At 31.2% G+C, this 20,047-nt stretch overlaps 1 protein-coding gene across 1 annotated transcript; it reads left to right on the forward strand.

Moving 5' to 3' along the window:
- Positions 1 to 14,750: 14,750 nt before the first annotated feature.
- LOC111910690 (protein FAR1-RELATED SEQUENCE 5-like) lies at positions 14,751 to 18,588 on the forward strand. The gene is made up of 7 exons (XM_042896333.1): positions 14,751 to 14,778; positions 16,572 to 16,748; positions 16,935 to 17,195; positions 17,344 to 17,758; positions 17,871 to 18,147; positions 18,249 to 18,486; positions 18,560 to 18,588. Exons 1-7 carry the CDS (start codon positions 14,751 to 14,753, stop codon positions 18,586 to 18,588), a joined length of 1,425 nt encoding a protein of 474 aa, XP_042752267.1.
- Positions 18,589 to 20,047: the final 1,459 nt, after the last annotated feature.

Consider the following 20,047-nt stretch of genomic DNA (forward strand, 5'->3'; position numbering starts at 1 on the left):
ATGTTTGTTAACAAATTTAAAATTTGAATTTAAGAGTAGCAAAATTACTAAATAGTAGTATTTTACAAAAAAAAATTATGGGGCTTTACTTTCATTTTCATACAAAGCTTCGAAATATGGGGGTCGGACTTGCGATTATGCGAGGCAAAATAATACAGTAAATAATGTGCGACCTATATTGTCAATCTATTTCTATAAAAGTACAAAGTCTGACTTTTATATATTATACTAATGACATGGGGCTGAAAGCCTTGTGATGGGTAATTGTGGGATTTATTAGGTTATCGTCATGGTGGCGTAAGTTGGGAAAAGATTGTTTTGACATTTGGGTGATGGGTTTTAGTTATGTGGGTGGGAGACCATGGTATATCTGATGGAAGGCAAGATGTGACCATCGTTTTCAGACCATGGACTCGTTGGTAAGACGATGATTCTTTGATTTACGAGGTCCAGTTCAGCCTTCAGCCACTGCTTCGTGTCATGTGTTGCTGCATGGTAAATATCATGTACCATCATCACATTAATGTGAAAGTCTTCAAAAGATCCTCATACATCCAAGACTAAATCTTTCGTAAAACTTACATTTTTAGATTTTGAAAAAATATATATAATATATAGGTTTCCTTTTTTTTTTTTTTTGATTTTGTATTATATATAGTCATTAATTTATAAAGAATTTGAAATCAAATATCAAAACAATGGTATAATGATCAAGTTGTTTTTGGTGACCTTTTATTAGATTTTGATTGATAAAAATAGTATGTTGGTATTATGGTGTGAATTTTCAAAGTTAGATAGTGTTGTGCGATTTAAATATGTGTAATGAGTTTTGAAACTGGTTTGGTGTAGAGGATGTGGTTTACCTTTAAAAAAAATTGTTGGTTCCATATCGAAATGATTGTTCAGTACATAAAAGGGAAGATTTTTTTGATCCCCCTATGTTAGTACAAAAATGACGCATGAAAGATGTCTTATTCTTACGAAATGTTAACGCAAAATAGATAAATATTTTCGTTACTTTTTAACCAAAACCCAGTCAAACTTATGAAATTAATGACTTGATTTTTTTTTTTATGTGGCGTGAAATATATGCATTAGATTATATTAGCCTTGATATTGTTTCTTCTGAATCTTGTTTGCTGTTTTGTGACATTGTCACAAATATTATAAAAAACAAAACAAATCAAAACTTAAGTGTAAAACTATAAATGAACCAAGTAGAAAAACTATAAAACTTGGTCGTTGTTTACTGAAACTTTCCTAACTTTTAAGTTCAATTTAAATCATTTCCTGGTTAAAATTTAAAATTTTCCATAATAACAGAACGTAACTAGAATAGAGTGCTTAAATCTTTTTATAAAACAACATATTAACGAATGTGGAAAAATAATTAAATTTTATTTCTACTTAATGAAATTATTTATAATAATTAAGTAATATTATATAAAATTTTGAAAGTACCCTCCAAATTTTAAAACGACCGATTAGATATTTAAAACAAAAACTTTTTTGAAGCATCTCGCAGTTATATATGACGGGAAATCTAAACAAAGTACGAATTTTGCAGTTAAAAGGGAACTAATGACACATGATGACGCAAACTAATGACAAATCATTTGATGATTCTCTGAATAATATCAATATTATTGTATTTTTTTTTCAAAACTATTCCATTTAGTATCCCCAAAGTGCTTAATGTACCTAGTGTCATCCATTTGTTTATCCCTTAGACTTGAAGGAGTGGAAAGGAGTGGACTGCGGTTCCAAGCCATACCCTTGCCACCCGGACCGCAAACCCCCTGGGTGCGGTTTCCTACGGTTTTGGCCGCAGTGCGGCTAGAAATGGCCGCACCCTCTTTCTTATTTCTCTTTATTTATGTGTCTTTCTCTCATCTCTTTCTTTCTCTACCATGGTTTCCACTCCCTGAGTGTCGTAAAGAATCACACTTTATATGGTAAAAATGATGTAACTTCTATGTGTCAAAGGAGGGAATGTGGTTCCTATGACACCACCCCCTCCAGCCTTATGATTTGATGAGGAGGGTAATTATAATAGCACCACCTAGAACTAAAGGGTTAAAGTATCGGTATCCCATTTTAGTTCTTATCATACCTCTTAATCATTATATTTATTGTTTTCTTTAAATAACCATAATTATTACATAATAATATTACCTGTTTATTATAAATAATTACATATGACATAATTCTCATTAGTTCAACCTTTTAAATTGTACTATCTTTTATTTTAATATAGATTAGGTTATTTTATTCATTTATTTATAATTATTATTATTATTATTTATTTATTTATCTTTGTTTATATGATTTAAAAAAAATCTATTTTGGCGTTTTGTTTGAAAACATATTTAATGTTTTGTCCAAATAAAATTCTGGTGTTTTTCTATTTATTTATATTATATTTGAGGTTTAGTTCAAACTTTTGTTTGAATATATTTTTAATTTTTATTTTTTTAATATTTATTTTATGGGTTGTATTTCTTTAATATAAAATATCAGTTTTTTTATGTTTTATTCGTTTATATTTTTTTGACGTTTTTTTTCTAATATTTTTTTATATATCTTGACGTTTTGTTCGAAATTTTTTTGGAATGTTTGTATATCTATAATTATTCCATGATTCTATATTTAAATTTTCTTTTTCTAATTTGATTCATTTTACATTCAAACTTATTTTAACCAAATAAATAGTTATTAATATATTTTTAAAAAAATCAACTAAAGATATTTTTAAAAAACTGATTTTTAATAAGATATTTTAATGAGATATTTTGTTCTAATAAGTTATTTTTTTATAGTTTTTTAATGTTTTTTTTTTCATTTTAAATTTTTTTTTTCATTTTTTAAATGTTTTTATGTTTTTTTTTTCTTGGAAATAATGTTTTTTATAGTTTTTTTTTAATGTTTTGTTCATTTTTTTAATGTTTTTTTTTTCACTTTGTAAATAATTATTGAAAATTTAAGATATATGTTGTAAAAACATTTAAGCTTTCAGTAAAAACATTTAAAAAAAATGAAAAAAAACATTAAAAAACTATAAAAGAAAACTTATTCAGTGAGTTACAATCCTTCAAAGTTAGGATATCGAAGCTGAAATATTTCAGCTTTTCAGAAAAAAAAAATTAAATTTTGTATTCTGTGAAATTCTTTAAACAAACATATCGCATTTGTTTTAAGTATATTGCATTTGTTTTAAGTTGGATTTTCATGTGGTTTTTTCCAACATGTAATTTAGAGTATGTAGATGAATTTAGACTATAATTTTGTTGTTTTGGGTGATATATTCAACGAGTTACAATCCTTCAAAGTTGAGATATCAAAGCTGATATATTTCAACTTTTCAATTATTATTTTTTATTAAATACTAACAATATTTTCATTTTGTTTTTATGTATAGATTGGACAAGCTTTAAACATGTTAGATTTGGATTACAATTATATGGGAAAGAGGCTAATAGAAGATTAGATTATGACATTTGTTAGTTAGATTCATTTTAAAATTTAAACTATGATTTTTAGTATTGCGGTAATTGTTTTTATATGAGAAATTATATATCCTCCCACTTTTGTTTTTACAAATCTTTCTACCAAATTAAATGATGACATGTGTCATATTAGAATACTAAAATTTCATTAAATGAGCATTAAATATTACATATGTCATTATTTAATTAGGTAGAAAGATTTGTAGGAACAAAAAGTAGGAGGATATTCAATTTCTCTTTTTTATATATTTGTGTTAAGTTTGTTAACTTTTGTTGGTGAACTTGATTTATATGTTAGATGTTTTTATTTGGAAAACTAATTTTGCAAATTATGATATTATAGATGTTAACGTATCCCTAGGGAGAACATCAAAAAGGAGAAGTCAAACTAACGTCGATCTTGGCTGGGGTAGAACCTGATCAAGTGATCATACATAGTTTGATGCCAAGGCCGCGCCTTCGCCAACGCAGAGTCACTGGTATGGCGGTTATGTTGGATTAGTGTCTAAGCCCGTAACTATATTTGGTATGTACTTGACCCGGTTGTGCATGGTCCTTTTGGGTTGCCTTCACCAAAACAACTTGATAGGATGATTTATGGAGAAAGAGGATTAATTATGATTTATTAATATATTATATAAATAATATATTAAAGGAGAAATCATATTGTTTAATTAATATTAGTCAAGAATTAATTGATAGTTAGATTTGTGACTAAAAGACATTAATTAAACTTAGGGGACTAGAATTGTAATTATAAGATAATTGCAATTGGGCTATGGATCACCTTGGAACATAGGTTGGACGAATTCTATGGGAAGCCCATAAGGAATTCGTCCAAGGGGTGTTCTAAAGGGAGTCCATGGGCTGCTTAGGGCCTAAGCAGTCAGATTAGGGTTTCCTAGTTGAAAACCCTAATGGCCTAGCTATATAAGGACCCCCTAAGGACCCCAAAACGTGGTGAACTCTTTTCGAAGAACCCTAGGACGTTTTTGGTGATCCTCCTCTTTCTCATAAGTCATTCTCTTGCTCTTGGTGTTTGTAAACCATTAAAGGAGTTACATTTGTGACTCTAAGCTCCAAAGAAAGAAGATAGAAGAGATTCAAGCCATCCTACAAGAGATAATCATATAGATCTGCTCTTATGTGATAATTTCAAAATGCATATGCTAGATTAGGGTTCTTGAGCCTTGGATGAATTGCATGTACAATAGAGAAATCTAGATCCAAGCATTAGGGTTTGCATGAGCACATAGGATGTTCTTTTGGCTCAAACCCATCAGTGGTATCAAAGCTTTGATTGGTTTCAATTGTATTTGATGCTAATATGTTCGTTAATTGCTTGATATGAAAATCATTTTTCTGAAAATACCCAGCTCACGACGTGACTTACTGAGTTCACGACGTGAGCCCAGTCTGTCTGACAGACTCGACGAGGGCAGTAGGCTACTCGACGAGTCTGTGGATCAGATGGCTCAAAATTCAGATTTATGACTGGTTTTGTGTTTGGATAATTACCAAAAAAATTTTTGAATAATTTATATATATGTTATGATTATCCTTACCAAATTAAAAGATAATTACCATTTATTTGAATAATAAATTAATTATAAGATAATCTTTGATTATTTAATTTATTTAGTGAATTATCTTGTAAATAATCTTGATTAGGTCAAATTTAGATAATCATTAAATTAATTTTTTAATTTAAAATTATTTACTATTTGATCCTCTGTGTTTTGAAAAGTTCAAAACTTGTCCTCAAGTTTTGGAATTTAAATTTTTAATTAAAAGTTTAATATTGAAATATTTAAATTTTAAACCCTAATGATTTGAAATGTTTCAAAACTTGCCATCAAGTTTTGGAATTAAAATTTTAGACAAAATTGCAAAAATGGTCCTTATGGTTTGTCAATTTCTATGGGTAAGGTCCAAAAAAAAGTTTATTAGCAAAAAAGGTCCCTATTTGATGGTTTTGTTGTGGTTTTGGTCCTAACTTCGTTAAGTTTAACAGCATGGCTGTTAACTTTTGGCAAATGACGGATTTACCCCTGGGACCATATTTGCAGTTTTATCTTTTTACCAAACTACAAGGACCAATTATGCAATTTTTCTTTTACATTTTATTGAATTATTATATATATTAATTATTTTAATTACTTTTTTCTTTTGAACTTTTTTCTTGTTGTATTATTTGTTATCGGATTATTATATATTAATAAGTATTATTTTTAATATATTTTATTTATATATTAATAAGTATTACTTTTTTTGTTATTAACTTTTTTTTTGAATTTCTTCTTTATTGCATTAATTCTTTTTTATTGGTTTATTATATATTAATAAATATTATTTTTAACATATAATATTGATCTATTAGTAAGTGTTACTTTTTTGAATTATTAAATTCATTTAATTAATTTTTTTATTTTTTTATTTCGTTCATTCTTTTGATTGGATTATTATATATTAATAAATATTATTTTTAATATAATATATTTATATATTAATAAATATTACATTTTTTATTATTAATTTTTTAATTGATTTTTTTAAATTTCTTTCTTTATTGGATTAATTCTTTTTTATTGGATTATTATATATTAAACAAATATTAGTTTTAACATATAATATTTATTTGTTAGTAAGTGTTACTTTATTTGATTATTAATTTTATTTACTTAATTTCTTTTAATTTTTTTATTGCATTAGTTCTTTTTATTGGATTATTAATTTAATTTTATTATTTTTATTTATAATAAATAATATTTATTTAATTATTTTATTTTATTTTAATTTCTTTCTTTATTGTTTTAAATAAAAATACCAAACACTCCGACTCAGCTCCTCCATTCGTTGCACTTTACCACCTTGCGTCGTCGTATCATCTCGCTGGAAATCATCAATCATCTACTATAGTCGGCCATTCTCGATGAAAACTACACCAGTTGACTACCCACACAATGTGAAATAAACCCCAGAAAACATACTTCCTTCAGCCGACCATTCATTACAGATACCACCATCGATGACGACAATGTTAGATCGAAGGTTTTCAAACCACCATAGCTGCTATAGGTGGTGACAAAGTTGTAGAACTCGTTACTCGGTACTCGTTCGGCCGACCGCCGAGTAGCGAATACTCAGATTTGGTAATTCATGTACAAATATTTTTAGGGAAATTATATATGTCAAAATCATAAGTTTATTGAAATAAATAACAAATTTAGATATATGTGAATACATAAAAACTAAAATACACACGATGGTGTCATTTCGTGAATAATTACTCAACTTATATATATATATATATATATATATATATATATATATATATATATATATATATATATATATATATATATATATATATATATATATATATATATATATAGTAATAGGATTGGAGAGGACCCCATAGTGGTTTGTTGTGACTGAGTGATGGTGGTGGTGTTGTACAAAATATATTATCTTCCAAATACATAAAATAAATTAGAGAATGTGGGGTGGGTATGATTTTTTGGTATTTTTATTTGAAACAATAAAGAAAGAAATTTAAAAAAAAATAAAAACAATTAACAAATATTATTTATTATAAATAAAAATAATAAATTTAAATTAACAATCCAATAAAAAGAACTAATGCAATAAAAAAATTTTAAAAAAATTAATAATCCAATAAAGTAACACTTACTAATAGATAAATACTATATGCTAAAAATAATATTTGTTTAATATACAATAATCCAATAAAAAAGAATTAATGCAATAAAGAAGAAATTAAAAAAAAATCAATTAAAAAAATTAATAATAAAAATGTAATATTTATTAATATATAAATATGATATATTAAAAATAATATTTATTAATATATAATAATCCAATCAAAACAAATAACGATATAAAAAAATTAAAAAAAAATAATTAAATGAATTTAATAATCCAATAAAATAACACTTACTAATAGATAAATATAATATTATATGTTAAAAATAGTATTTATTAATATATATAATAATCCAACAAAAAAGAATTAATGTGATAAAGAAGAAATTCAAAATTTTTATTAAAAAAAATTAATAATAAAAAAATTAATATTTATTAATATATGATAATAAATTAAAAATAATATTTATTAATATATAATAATTCAATAAAAATATAATACAATAAGCAAAAAGTTAAAAAGAAAAAAGTAATTCAAAAAAATGAAAAAGAAAAATTGCATAATTGGTCCTTATAATTTGGTAAAAAGATAAAACTGCAGAAATAGTCCCAGGGGTAAATTTGTCATTTGCCAAAAGTTAACAGCCATGCTGTTAAACTTAACGAAGTAAGGACCAAAAGCACAACAAAACCTTCAATTAAGGAACTTTTTTGCTAATAAACTTTTTTTTGGACCTTACCCACAGAAATTGACAAACCATAGGGACCATTTTTGCAATTTTTTCTAAATTTTAATTAAAAGTTTAATTTTAAAATGTTAAATTCTAAAACCCTAATTTTTGAAAAAGTTCAAATTGCACCCTTATGGTTTTATTAAATTAATTAAGTGTATAGTTTAAAGAGAGTTATTAAATCCATAGTGATATGGTTTACATTTAATTAAATTAAAAGTGTAATTTATTAAATTAGACCACATAGTATTTTAAAAGTGTAAAATACACCCTTATAGTATATATAAAATTAAAAGTCTAATATTATATATGTATAAGTTAAATGTCAGTCTTACCGTTAGTAGGCCTCATTCTCGAAGTTGGTCTATAAGGTTTATTTAAGGAAGCAGTCTGTAAAATGACCGCCATTGGGTATACACTCTTACCCACTGCACTATTGACTAGTGGACGGTCGTTAGCCGAACGGGTTTGATAGGGCAAACCCTTTCCATTAAAAGTATAATGAATTATAAAGTAACTAAATGTTTTACAAAATTCCCAAATCTTAGTTACTTTAGGCAAAAGTGAATTTGATGCAATTCCATGAAAGTGCACTTTGTACCCTTGCTAAGACGTTAGTGGAGCGTGTGTGGTTAACCGACACACTAAATGGGTTCTAAGCAAAGGTAGCGAAGGGTGACTCGATGTTTGTCATAGTTCGGTGGAGCGTGTGTGGTTAACCAGCACATCGAATAGATAACTGTAACATTGAGGGAACAATGTAATTTTGCATGGTTATTCACACCCTGTTTTGTGATCCTCGGCATCCCAGTCACAAATCGAGGAGCATATCGAGATTTAAACATGCCATTGAAAAGTTCAATGAATTTCAAAAGATCTAGGAGTTTTCAATACATTTAAAACTTAATCTCTTTTTTCGTTTTTTATGGTGGAAAATTAGTGAATCGTCATTTACTTACCTTCAAATGTTCTGCAATTTGGGTTACGGCATCCCACTCCCAAGTTGTAGAGTATTGTGTTGGGTCCTAGCCTTAATATCTCATTTGGGTGTTTTATTAAGGACTCAATCAATCAATCATCTAACTTGAATTTTTCTCCCGTTTGGTAGATGTCAAAGTATGACAACTATGGTCTTCCCAAATACCGTGGAATAAGCTTTCCACATGAAGATGATATTCCACGATTCGATCGAGGAACACGAGATCATGCTTCACTTCCTCCACCTCCTCCTATTGTTCTCCCTAACCCACAAGTTCAAAGGCTTGAAAAGTTCAAGCTCACTCAAGCCCTTTTGGTAAGTAAACATGAAGAAGGAAAGTCAATGTGTACACACGTCTTAGAGATGAAGTCTCACATTGATAGTGTAACATCCCCCTCTGGCACGTATCACAATATTGTCCGCTTTGGGCCACTCGGCACGAGGACTTCCCAGGGGGTCACCCATCCTGGTACTACTCCCGCCCGAGCACGCTTAACTGCAGAGTTCTTATGGGATCTGCTGCCCTCACGGCTTTAAAACGCGTTGTGACAAGGAAGGTATCCACACCCCTTTATAAGGAAATGTTTCGTTCTCCTTCCAAGCCGATGTGGGATCAGATCTAACCCACTTTCACCCCCCATTATAGGGTTCGACGCCCCCGTCGAACACATCGACCCGTGCCCTAGCTCTGATACCATTTGTAACATCCCCCTCTGGCACGTATCACAATATTGTCCGCTTTAGGCCACTCGGCACGAGGACTTCCCAGGGGGTCACCCATCCTGGTACTACTCCCGCCCGAGCACGCTTAACTGCAGAGTTCTTATGGGATCTGCTGCCCTCACGACTTTAAAACGCGTTGTGATAGGGAAGGTATCCACACCCCTTATAAGGAATGTTTAGTTCTCTTTCCCAGCCGATGTGGGATCAAATCTAACCCACTTTCACCCCCCATTATAGGGTTCGACGTCCCCGTCGAACACATCGACCCGTGCCCTGGCTCTGATACCATTTGTAACATCCCCCTCTGGCACGTATCACAATATTGTCCGCTTTGGGCCACTCGGCACGAGGACTTCCCAGGGGGTCACCCATCCTGGTACTACTCCCGCCCGAGCACGCTTAACTGCAGAGTTCTTATGGGATCTACTGCCCTCACGGCTTTAAAACGCGTTGTGACAAGGAAGATATCCACACCCCTTTATAAGGAAATGTTTCGTTCTCCTTCCAAGCCGATGTGGGATCAGATCTAACCCACTTTCACCCCCCATTATAGGTGAAAGTGGGTTAGATTTGATCCCACATCGGCTGGGAAGGAGAACTAAACATTCCTTATAAGGGGTGTGGATACCTTCCCTATCACAACGCGTTTTAAAGTCGTGAGGGCAGCAGATCCCATAAGAACTCTGCAGTTAAGCGTGCTCGGGCGGGAGTAGTACCAGGATGGGTGACCCCCTGGGAAGTCCTCGTGCCGAGTGGCCCAAAGCGGACAATATTGTGATACGTGCCAGAGGGGGATGTTACAAATGGTATCAGAGCTAGGGCACGGGTCGATGTGTTCGACGGGGGCGTCGAACCCTATAATGGGGGGTGAAAGTGGGTTAGATCTGATCCCACATCGGCTTGGAAGGAGAACGAAACATTTCCTTATAAAGGGGTGTGGATACCTTCCTTGTCACAACGCGTTTTAAAGCCGTGAGGGCAGCAGATCCCATAAGAACTCTGCAGTTAAGCGTGCTCGGGCGGGAGTAGTACCAGGATGGGTGACCCCCTGGGAAGTCCTCGTGCCGAGTGGCCCAAAGCGGACAATATTGTGATACGTGCCAGATGTTACAGATAGGTTAAGAATGTTGGGAGTCGTTGTCTATGAGAAGCTGGCTGTTGACTGGGTTCTTCAGTCGCTTCATGACTCGTATAATGAGTTTGTAAGAGAGTACTATATGATAGACCATGACGTGGCCCTCATCGATCTCACCTATTTGCTTGTTGCTGATGAATCAACAATGATTTGGCCGTGGATGCGGTTCTTGAGTGCGGTTGAAATACTGACTGCGGATCAAAATATGGCTTCGGATCTGTCAAGTTTAAGAGGGTCACTTTTATGTTTCAACAGTAGTTGAACAGAAAAAGTAACTGAAAACCCAAAAAGTGGGTATACAACCCAGAGACCGACAAATCAATTCAAAACCTACGATCTTATTGATGGCACTCGGGGTTAACTCGTCAATAAAAAAGCCATAGTGATGCACGATCATATCGAAAAAGTTAGACGTCGTCAGGCGCAACCCCGCTTCGAATAGAGGAATTGGAATCCCCATTTTCCCTAAAGGACAGTCATAGATTGATGACCCCTTCACCGAAATTGTCACACCGTGCTCCGGTAAGAAACCGAAACAATCTTGCAGAAGTTGGAATCCCTCCGCAGTAGGGACTCTTCCATAACGGTCCATCGTGAAGAATAGATGAATGGTAGAAAGGAAAAATTCGTAAAATGCCTGAGTCGATACAACAAAAGTAAGGAGAGGAGGTAGAGATGAAAGATATTGGGAAAAGGGGGATTTTAAATGAAAAATTGGCGTCACGAACCGTCTATCGATAGGTCTGACACACATTGACGGCGCTGCCTAAATTCTGTCAAATGCTGGAGATAATCTTAGACATACATGTGTTGAAATATAGGCTCTAACGGCGACGCTACCAAGCCAACGGGTACGCTTACAAGCCTAAGGGACTTATTAACGTATCCCTCAGGGAAAATGTCAAAAAGGAGAAGTCAAACTAATTCCGATCTTGGCTTGGGTAAAACATGATCATGCCCAGTCTGAGGCTAAGGCCGGACCTACGCCAACGCGGAGTCACTAGTATGGCGGTTAAGAGGCAAAACTGCACCTTACCCTCTTCTCCTAGGAATAACACCCCGACAAACGTGGGACAAATCAGAGAGTTCCACCTGTCCATCTGACGACAGCTATGATGATCAAAATATCAAATATTCCCATCTAGCCAATGAGGGGACGAGGCAAAAAGGTGTGACAGGGGATCATTCAATACGGATCCGCCACGTCACACCTCACGAGGGAATGCTCAACAAAATCATTTATGAGATTCATGAAGAGGGGAACTGAATTCTTTTTCTTCAGATTCACCCTTACTTCTCTCAGATCCATTCTAACTTGATTGTCGGAGCTTCGTCCCAGAGATCCCTCCCGGACGTTGACTAACGGTCATTTTTCTCTTTTGTACTGTGATATCAGGAGAAGGAATTAGCGCAACTCTCACCCTCAAAATCGAGTTCAACCCTATCTGACATATCACAACAATAGATAAAGTTAGATTAGTTGTATATGAAATATGATGAAGTCATTAACTTATTTGATTCAAAGTTCAAACAAACTGGTATAAACAATCAAAGTTTGACCGTCCCAATGGATACAAGAAACCGATTCATATTCATTTTTATGAGTTGTATCATATCAAACCCAAAACGTATTCATTTTAACGAGTTGTAACATATCAAACCCAACAACATTCATTTTAACGAGTTGTATTAAAACCAAAAACGCATTTTAACAACTTGTATTTTATGCATGTAAAGTTGTACTAGTCCAACCGTGTCTAAGAACCGAAAAAACTAGACCTGGAGCTGGAGCCGGTAAGTCTCATCTGGTCCGATCCAAATGCTCAACCATATATATATATATATATATATATATATATATATATATATATATATATATATATATATATGTGTGTGTATATATATATATATATATATATATATATATATATATATATATATATATATATATATATATATATATAGGCTTATATTATTTTGTCTTTACTAACTATTGTGTGCCAGAATGCACAGATCTGGACCAACGAATGGAATTAATCAATGAACATGATTTGAGAGTGTATGATACTAAAATGGGATAGCATGTACCATATAATCACACAATATTTAGCAAAATGGTATTTTGGACAATTAACTACATTTATAAAAGGATTTTTTTGGATTTTTAGGGATAATTAATTCTTCTAATTTAAAAAATTTGATTTTTTAATTAATTCAATTTTATTTTTAACTTAATTTGTAAACATAACCGATTTTATTCTGTCAGAATATTTTTTTTGTTAGAAAGATGTTCTTTCAGAATTTTATTCTGTTAGAATATTATTGAAAAATAACAAAATTCTTGAATCAGGGGTTGAAAAATAACAACATTCTAATGTATTATTATACATCCGAATTTAAATACAAATTCATACAAACTAAAATCCTTATACATTTTAATATAATTATACATATTCTAAAATAATATCAACAGAAATGAATAAAACTCTAAAAAATAACAACATTCTTAAATTGTGAGTATGATCAAACTTTATTCATTCTTCAAGTTATTCCTATTAGGTCTTCAAAGCATTCTTCCGGCCATTCCTATCGCAAATACAACAAAAAACTAATATTGGTTACAAACATTTACTTGCAATTAACTATCACTTTATATATTCTAGTAGAATACATAGAATACATTCTGGCAGAATACATAGATTTTATTCTAGCTGAATATATTCTGATAAAATACATATAATACATTCAAAAGTATCGTATTTACTTCTAATACAATTTTAGATTCCAAATATACAATAACGAAGGACAATAGAAATTGGAATTTAAAATCACAAATTGAACGAAAATAATACACAGACAAATTAATTACCTTTTTAAACCATTACATAAAACATGTGTTGCTAGTAATTCTGATAGAATGTATACCACAAGGTTAAATTCGTTAAATTCTCTTTCAGACATTTCAACAAACACTTATTACGCATTATCATCAAACAAGCCAAAATTTATCTAAAACAATTAATGAACTTAGAATAATAATGTGGGTGTTAGTTGTGTATCAACAAAGACCATGATCCTTATAAATAGACAAAGAAAACATAAAAAAAAATGTTAAAAACCAATATGCGTATAATATATGCAATGCAGTCATGTAATCCTAAAATTGCAATGAAAAAGATGGAGTCTTATATATAGGCATTTCATCGAACATTTAGAGGGCAGCATACAAGTTATATGACATAATACATATTGCATAAAATATATGTTACTAGTAATTCTGACAGAATACATGTTATATGACAGAATACATTATCACAGAATATGGCATAATACATAGAATATGACAAAATACATAGAATACTTTTTGACAAAATACATAGAATATGGCATAATACATAGAATATAACATAATCCATGTCTAAGATTACTAGAAACTATGTTTTAGATTGGAATTAGTCAATTTTTGAGAATTTGGCTTGAAACATCTCTTATGCATTTTATCAATCACCTTATGTGCATTATCAAATTATCCTAGCTTTACCTTGAAATACAATGTCAAACACCTTCAACAAGTTGTATTAAACACCAAACACCTTCATAACACCAGGAGTTGAACCGAAAGCGGGAGAAAGATTCATGATATCATGGGAAATCGATAGAAATCGATTATAGATGTTGAGATAATCATAAATCAAATGCAGCTACACCAAACTTGAATTTAAAGAACGTATATCCGATTCCACTAGTGAATTTTCAGAATTGGGAGATCTTAATTGGAAAGGACTTACCAACTTGGTTCAAATAAAATGCAAAGAAATACATCCAAACAGATTGCAATCATTGATTTTTTAGAAATGTCTTTCACAAAATCATTTATCCAAAACCAAATACATAAAATCGATTAAATAAAAAAAAACGAGTTCAGAAGAAAAAGAAACTTACAGGCTGATTGGAGAAGAAATTTATCCGTAGTCATGGGTCTGGAAACTTGATGATTGATAGTGGAGATCATGGCCGCCAGGTGGGTTTCTTCTCCTGGTATAATGAAGGAGTCGATGGTGAAGATTGAAGAAGCAACTTAAGGACGAATGGTGAGTGTTTTTCTAGGGTTAACAAACTAGTTTCGCTGGACATTAAGCGTTTTAAATATTTGCCAAAATTAAATGTAGCCAAGATTACTATTATACCATTTTCTAATTTATTATTGAATTTATTTTTGCTTAATTTTGATTGGTTGTTAGAGGCACACAATACTTGTTGAAAACATTTGAAGCTAACTCTCTCTCTCTCTCTCTCTCTATATATATATATATATATATATATATATATATATATATATATATATATATATATATATATATAGTAGGACCAATAATGTTGTCACATATACGTCACGTTACCTTCACTACATGTTCACTATCACACTACTAGTCATTGGAAATGATTACCACTTCATATTATTTATCTTTACTTTTTTTTATATTAGATTAAATAAAAAACATAATTATTAAACATAAATAAATATTTTATAAATAAAAAAATTACATTTTACTAATAAAAATCATTACATTAAAAATCATATTACATAATTTGAAAAAAAAATGAGAAAATAGAAAGATGTTTGTGTGTTTGTAGTGGGTGCTGTATTTTGATTTGGATTCAAAATTTGAAGAAAATATGAGAAAACAAAAAGATGCTGATGTATCTGTCATGTGAAATGTATATATAATTATATATAGTTAATATTACATGGTTTAAATTTGAAAAGTAACTAATTTTTTTTAATACACAAAAGGATGACAATAGCCATTTTCATGACCGGTTGGAGATTGCATAAGCAACTTATACGTCACATCTAGTTGCCCCGGGACGGTGTTCACTAGCGAACATGTCCGCCACCTCAACATTTCATGTGTGAGGAGGGTGCCATACTGAAATGCTTAAGGCAATAGGGTGTGACAATGTTTTTACCGCCGACAAGCCGAGTTTGCAGCTTTTTACAGACGGCTAACAACGCCCTGCGATGATTTTTTTTGCCGGCGGTAATATACCGACGACACATGTTCACCAATGAAAAAAATCAAATTCACCCTCTGCTTTCTCTTCCTTTTGTCGATGGTAAACACAAACACTTCACACTAACCGTTTTTAAAAGTGACAAAAATGATAAAGATGTCACCATTAGCTTATGTGGAGTGTGGTGTCATCGACACCACATCCGTTCAACCTAAACAAGCGAAATTTAACAAATAAAATAGTAAATTTTTAACTTTTTTTTCTTGAGATTGTACGTTTAGTGAGGTTGACAGTATTCACACTCGTGTATATATATATATATATATATATATATATATATATATATATATATATATATATATATATATATATAGCATTAAGTTCAAATGAGAACTATTTTTAAAATGAGAACATGGACAAATCTCAGCCAATCAATATATATATATATATATATATATATATATATATATATATATATATAATTAATTAATTAATTAATTAAATAAAAAAATTATATTATTTTACATTAATAAAGGCAAGGATTGATTGTTTAATCAAATTTAAAGACTATATCAATGTAAACTCTTATAATTAAGGAACGTTTGTATATTATTTCTAACAAACATTTATTAATTCTTCAATCATCAATCGTGTGTATCAGTCATCATATTGAAAAAATCCAAGTTTCTAATATCAATATTAACAAACCATACTGAATCAGATATCCAAGTTAAGTTTTCCTGAAAGTTGTCCATAAGAATCCATTAATGGATTTGTCATTCGCCAACGAGTTTGATGATATAAACGTAATGAAGAGGACGAGATCAATGATGTTCAAACTGCATCAGTCGATGACGATTTTTTGTCAAGTGATGATGAATTTTGTTCGACTGATGATAATCCCGCATTCGGAAAAGTCGACATCATAGATGACCACAATGAACGAGATTTCACAGTTCTTGAAAATATTGATCAATCAATTCAACTTCCTGGTATGTTTTTTTTTTTTTTTTTTTAATTTCGTTAAATATGTGTCAATTACATTACACAATTTTGTATCTTGTTATAATACTATCAAAAAATTGACATTTCAGAATCGTATAATTTATTGAAAATGTATATTTAAGTTTATTTGATTTGTTATTTGTAATATGTTATTAACTTGTAATGGTTCTTAGATGCTACAGACATTGAATTATGTAAAGAGAGAAAATATGATTGCCTTGATCAACACTTGGTAATAGCTGGTAAATCGTATTGGATTCCTGCTGTCCCTGATGATGTTAAGCCAATAATAAACCATAAATACCCATCTGACGATGCAATTGAAGACATGTACAGAAGATTTGCATGCGCAACAGGTTTTGATGTTAGAAAGTCAACAAACAAAAAGAAGCGTGGAATTGTGTACATTAAATATCTTCTATGTAACAGGGAAGGTTCCTAAATACATCTCATGTTGATACTTTGGACCAAAAAATAAGTAAAATTAAAAGAAGGGTTGACACTAGTAGGATCGGATGTAATGCGCGTATACGATTTAAAATTTCCCTGGAACTACCAAATGGTTGTTATATGAATTTGAAGAAAAACACAATCATCCACTTATATCAAGAGACAATATGTTGTTTGCACGTCATCATAGGCAGTTGGATGACACTAAAAAATCTTTCATTCTTGCAATGTCTAATCAGAATATTGGTGCAACCATAGCTCACAGGTTGTATACAAGTATTCTTGGTGGTTACAATTTTGTAGGCGGTCTAATTGATGACTTCAAAAATTACATGAGGGATCTCAATTGCTTTATAGGTGGTAGTGATGCTCAGATGCTAGTCGACAAGCTGAATAACAAAAAAGAGAATGTTAAGAATTTTTCTTTTGAGTATCGAGTTGAGAATAAGCAGTTGAATGTTATTTTCTGGGCAGATGAAACATCCAAGATCAATTATAAAGAGTTTGGTGATGTAGTTTCTTTCGATGCTACTTTTCGAACTAACAGGTTGTAAATGATTGTAATTTAATATATTTCTATTTATTAATAATATATATATATATATATATATATATATATATATATATATATATATATATATATTAAAATACTTTTACAGGTACCATATGGTTTTTGTCCCTTTTACTGGAATTGATAATCATAAGAGGTGTGTCACTTTTGGTGTTGGCTTGTTGAGCAGAGAAGACACTGATTCCTATATATGGTTGTTGAAATCTTTTCTTAAAGCTTTTGGAAAACAACCATTGTTGGTTTTATCTGACCAAGACTCTACAATGAAGAAAGCCATCGAAGCTGTTTTCCCACAATCGATTCATTGGCTTTGCATGTGGTATATTACATCTAAATTGCCATTGAAGTTATTTATTCTTGTCTATGTAATAAACTTTACCAATAAAACTATTATTTTTTGGTGTACTCAAGCCAGAATGTATTTGGTATATTGTTCTTTACAGATATTACATTTACAAATTCCTAGGTTTCTCTGAACATTATCAACAACCCCGAATTTCGTAAAAAGTTCAACTTCTTGATATGGAATTTGAGGCTTGAAGTTGATGACTTTGAGGTAGGGTGGAAGTCCTTATTGAATGAATATAAGCTCACAGATAATAAATGGCTGGATGATATGCATGGATTGAGACATTTCTGGATACCTGCATCTTTCAAGCATGTACCTTTATCAGGATTGATGAGAACCACATCTAGTTCTGAAAGTGAGAATTTTGCATTTCACCAGAACACTCATTATGGTTCTACTCTTGTCCATTTTATGATTTTTTTTTGAAGCTGCTATGGAGAAGCAAAGATTCACTTAGTCATCATTTGACTTCAAAACTAACGAAAACATCCAACAATGAGGACACCATTTGAGATCGAGAGGAATACATCTATATTTTACACTCGCACTGTTTTTCGTCAAGTTCAGAATGAAATGTACTTGTCTATGGTTTCATGTTCACAAATTTGTATCAACACATTTGATGATGTTGATGAGTGTCTTGTCAAGGAATTTATTCATTACATTCCTTCTAATTCAAATGGTTCTCATATTGATCCAGAAGTTGAAAATGATGATCAATGGGATATACCTACACGTGAGTCTACTTACAAGGTAATCACTCTTGAAACTTGTACTCTTATTCTTTTAATTTTCATATATTTTTTTCTAAACTTTCTTCACTTTCTTCAATATATGTTACACACAATAAGTCTGCACAAACATTTACATGTCCTTGTATGAAGCTTGAGCAATTTGGTTTTTTGTTTCGCCACATTTTTGTTGGATTAGTGTCTAAGTCCATAATTATTTTGGTATGTACTTGACCCGATGGTGCATGGTCCTTTTGGGTTGCCTTCACCAAAGCAACTTGATAGGATGAATTATGGAGAGAAAGGATTAAATATGATTTATTAATATATTATGAGAATAATATATTAAAGGAGAAATCATATTGTTTAATTAATATTAGTCAATAATTAATAAGAATTAAGTTTGTGGCTAAAATAGATTAATTAAACTTAAGGGACTGGAATTGTAATTATAAGACAATTGCAATTGGGCTATGGATTACCTTATAATATAAGGTTGGACGAATTCTATGGGGAAATCCATTAGAAATTGTCCAAAGGCCTTTAAGAAAGGGGTTCATGGGTTGCTTAGGGCCTAAGCATCCAAATTAGGGTTTCCTTGTTAGATAACCCTAATAGCCTCACTATTTAAGGAACCCTTAAGCCCCAAAAACGTGTAGAAGTTGTTCTCTAGGGTTTCCACACGTTTTGGGCAGCCTCCTTCTCTTCTCTTCTTCATCCTCTTGCTCTTGGTGTTTGTGAGCCATTAGAGGAGTGACATTTGTGACTCTAAGCTTTCTAAAGTCAATATAAGAAGGAATTGAGATTGTTATTGCTATATAACAATCAAGGTATGATCTAAACCCTAATTCATATGTTATATTGATTAGATCTAGGGTTTTAAGTCTTGGATTAAAAGCATGTACAATAGAGAAACCTAGATCCAAGCATTAGGGTTTGCATGAGCACATAGGATGTCTTTTGGCCAGAACCCATCAGTGGTATCAGAGCCTAGATTGGTTTCTATTGTATTGATGCATATTTGAACGAAATCAGCACTGAAAATCGAATTTTTTTTTGGTTCTGAGTGTTTGACTCGCCAAGTCACTTGGTGCACTCGTCGAGTCAGGTGTACTCGACGAGTCCAAGTCCAGACTCGGCGAGTTGAAACGTTTGACAACTAACTTTTGCGATTTTCTTCCTGTT

The sequence above is a fragment of the Lactuca sativa genome, chromosome 1, assembly GCF_002870075.4.
Source record: "Lactuca sativa cultivar Salinas chromosome 1, Lsat_Salinas_v11, whole genome shotgun sequence".
NCBI lineage: Eukaryota > Viridiplantae > Streptophyta > Magnoliopsida > Asterales > Asteraceae > Lactuca > Lactuca sativa.

What these genes read in the sequence shown, in the direction of transcription:
- LOC111910690 (XM_042896333.1), top strand. Translation starts at nt 14,751, where the DNA reads ATGGCCGCCAGGTGGGTTTCTTCTCCTG. An exon ending in GCTACTTTTCGAACTAACAG is followed by an intron (nt 17,759 to 17,870) that starts GTTGTAAATGAT and finishes ATACTTTTACAG; the next exon opens with GTACCATATGGTTTTTGTCC. An exon ending in AGTTATTTATTCTTGTCTAT is followed by an intron (nt 18,148 to 18,248) that starts GTAATAAACTTT and finishes ACAAATTCCTAG; the next exon opens with GTTTCTCTGAACATTATCAA.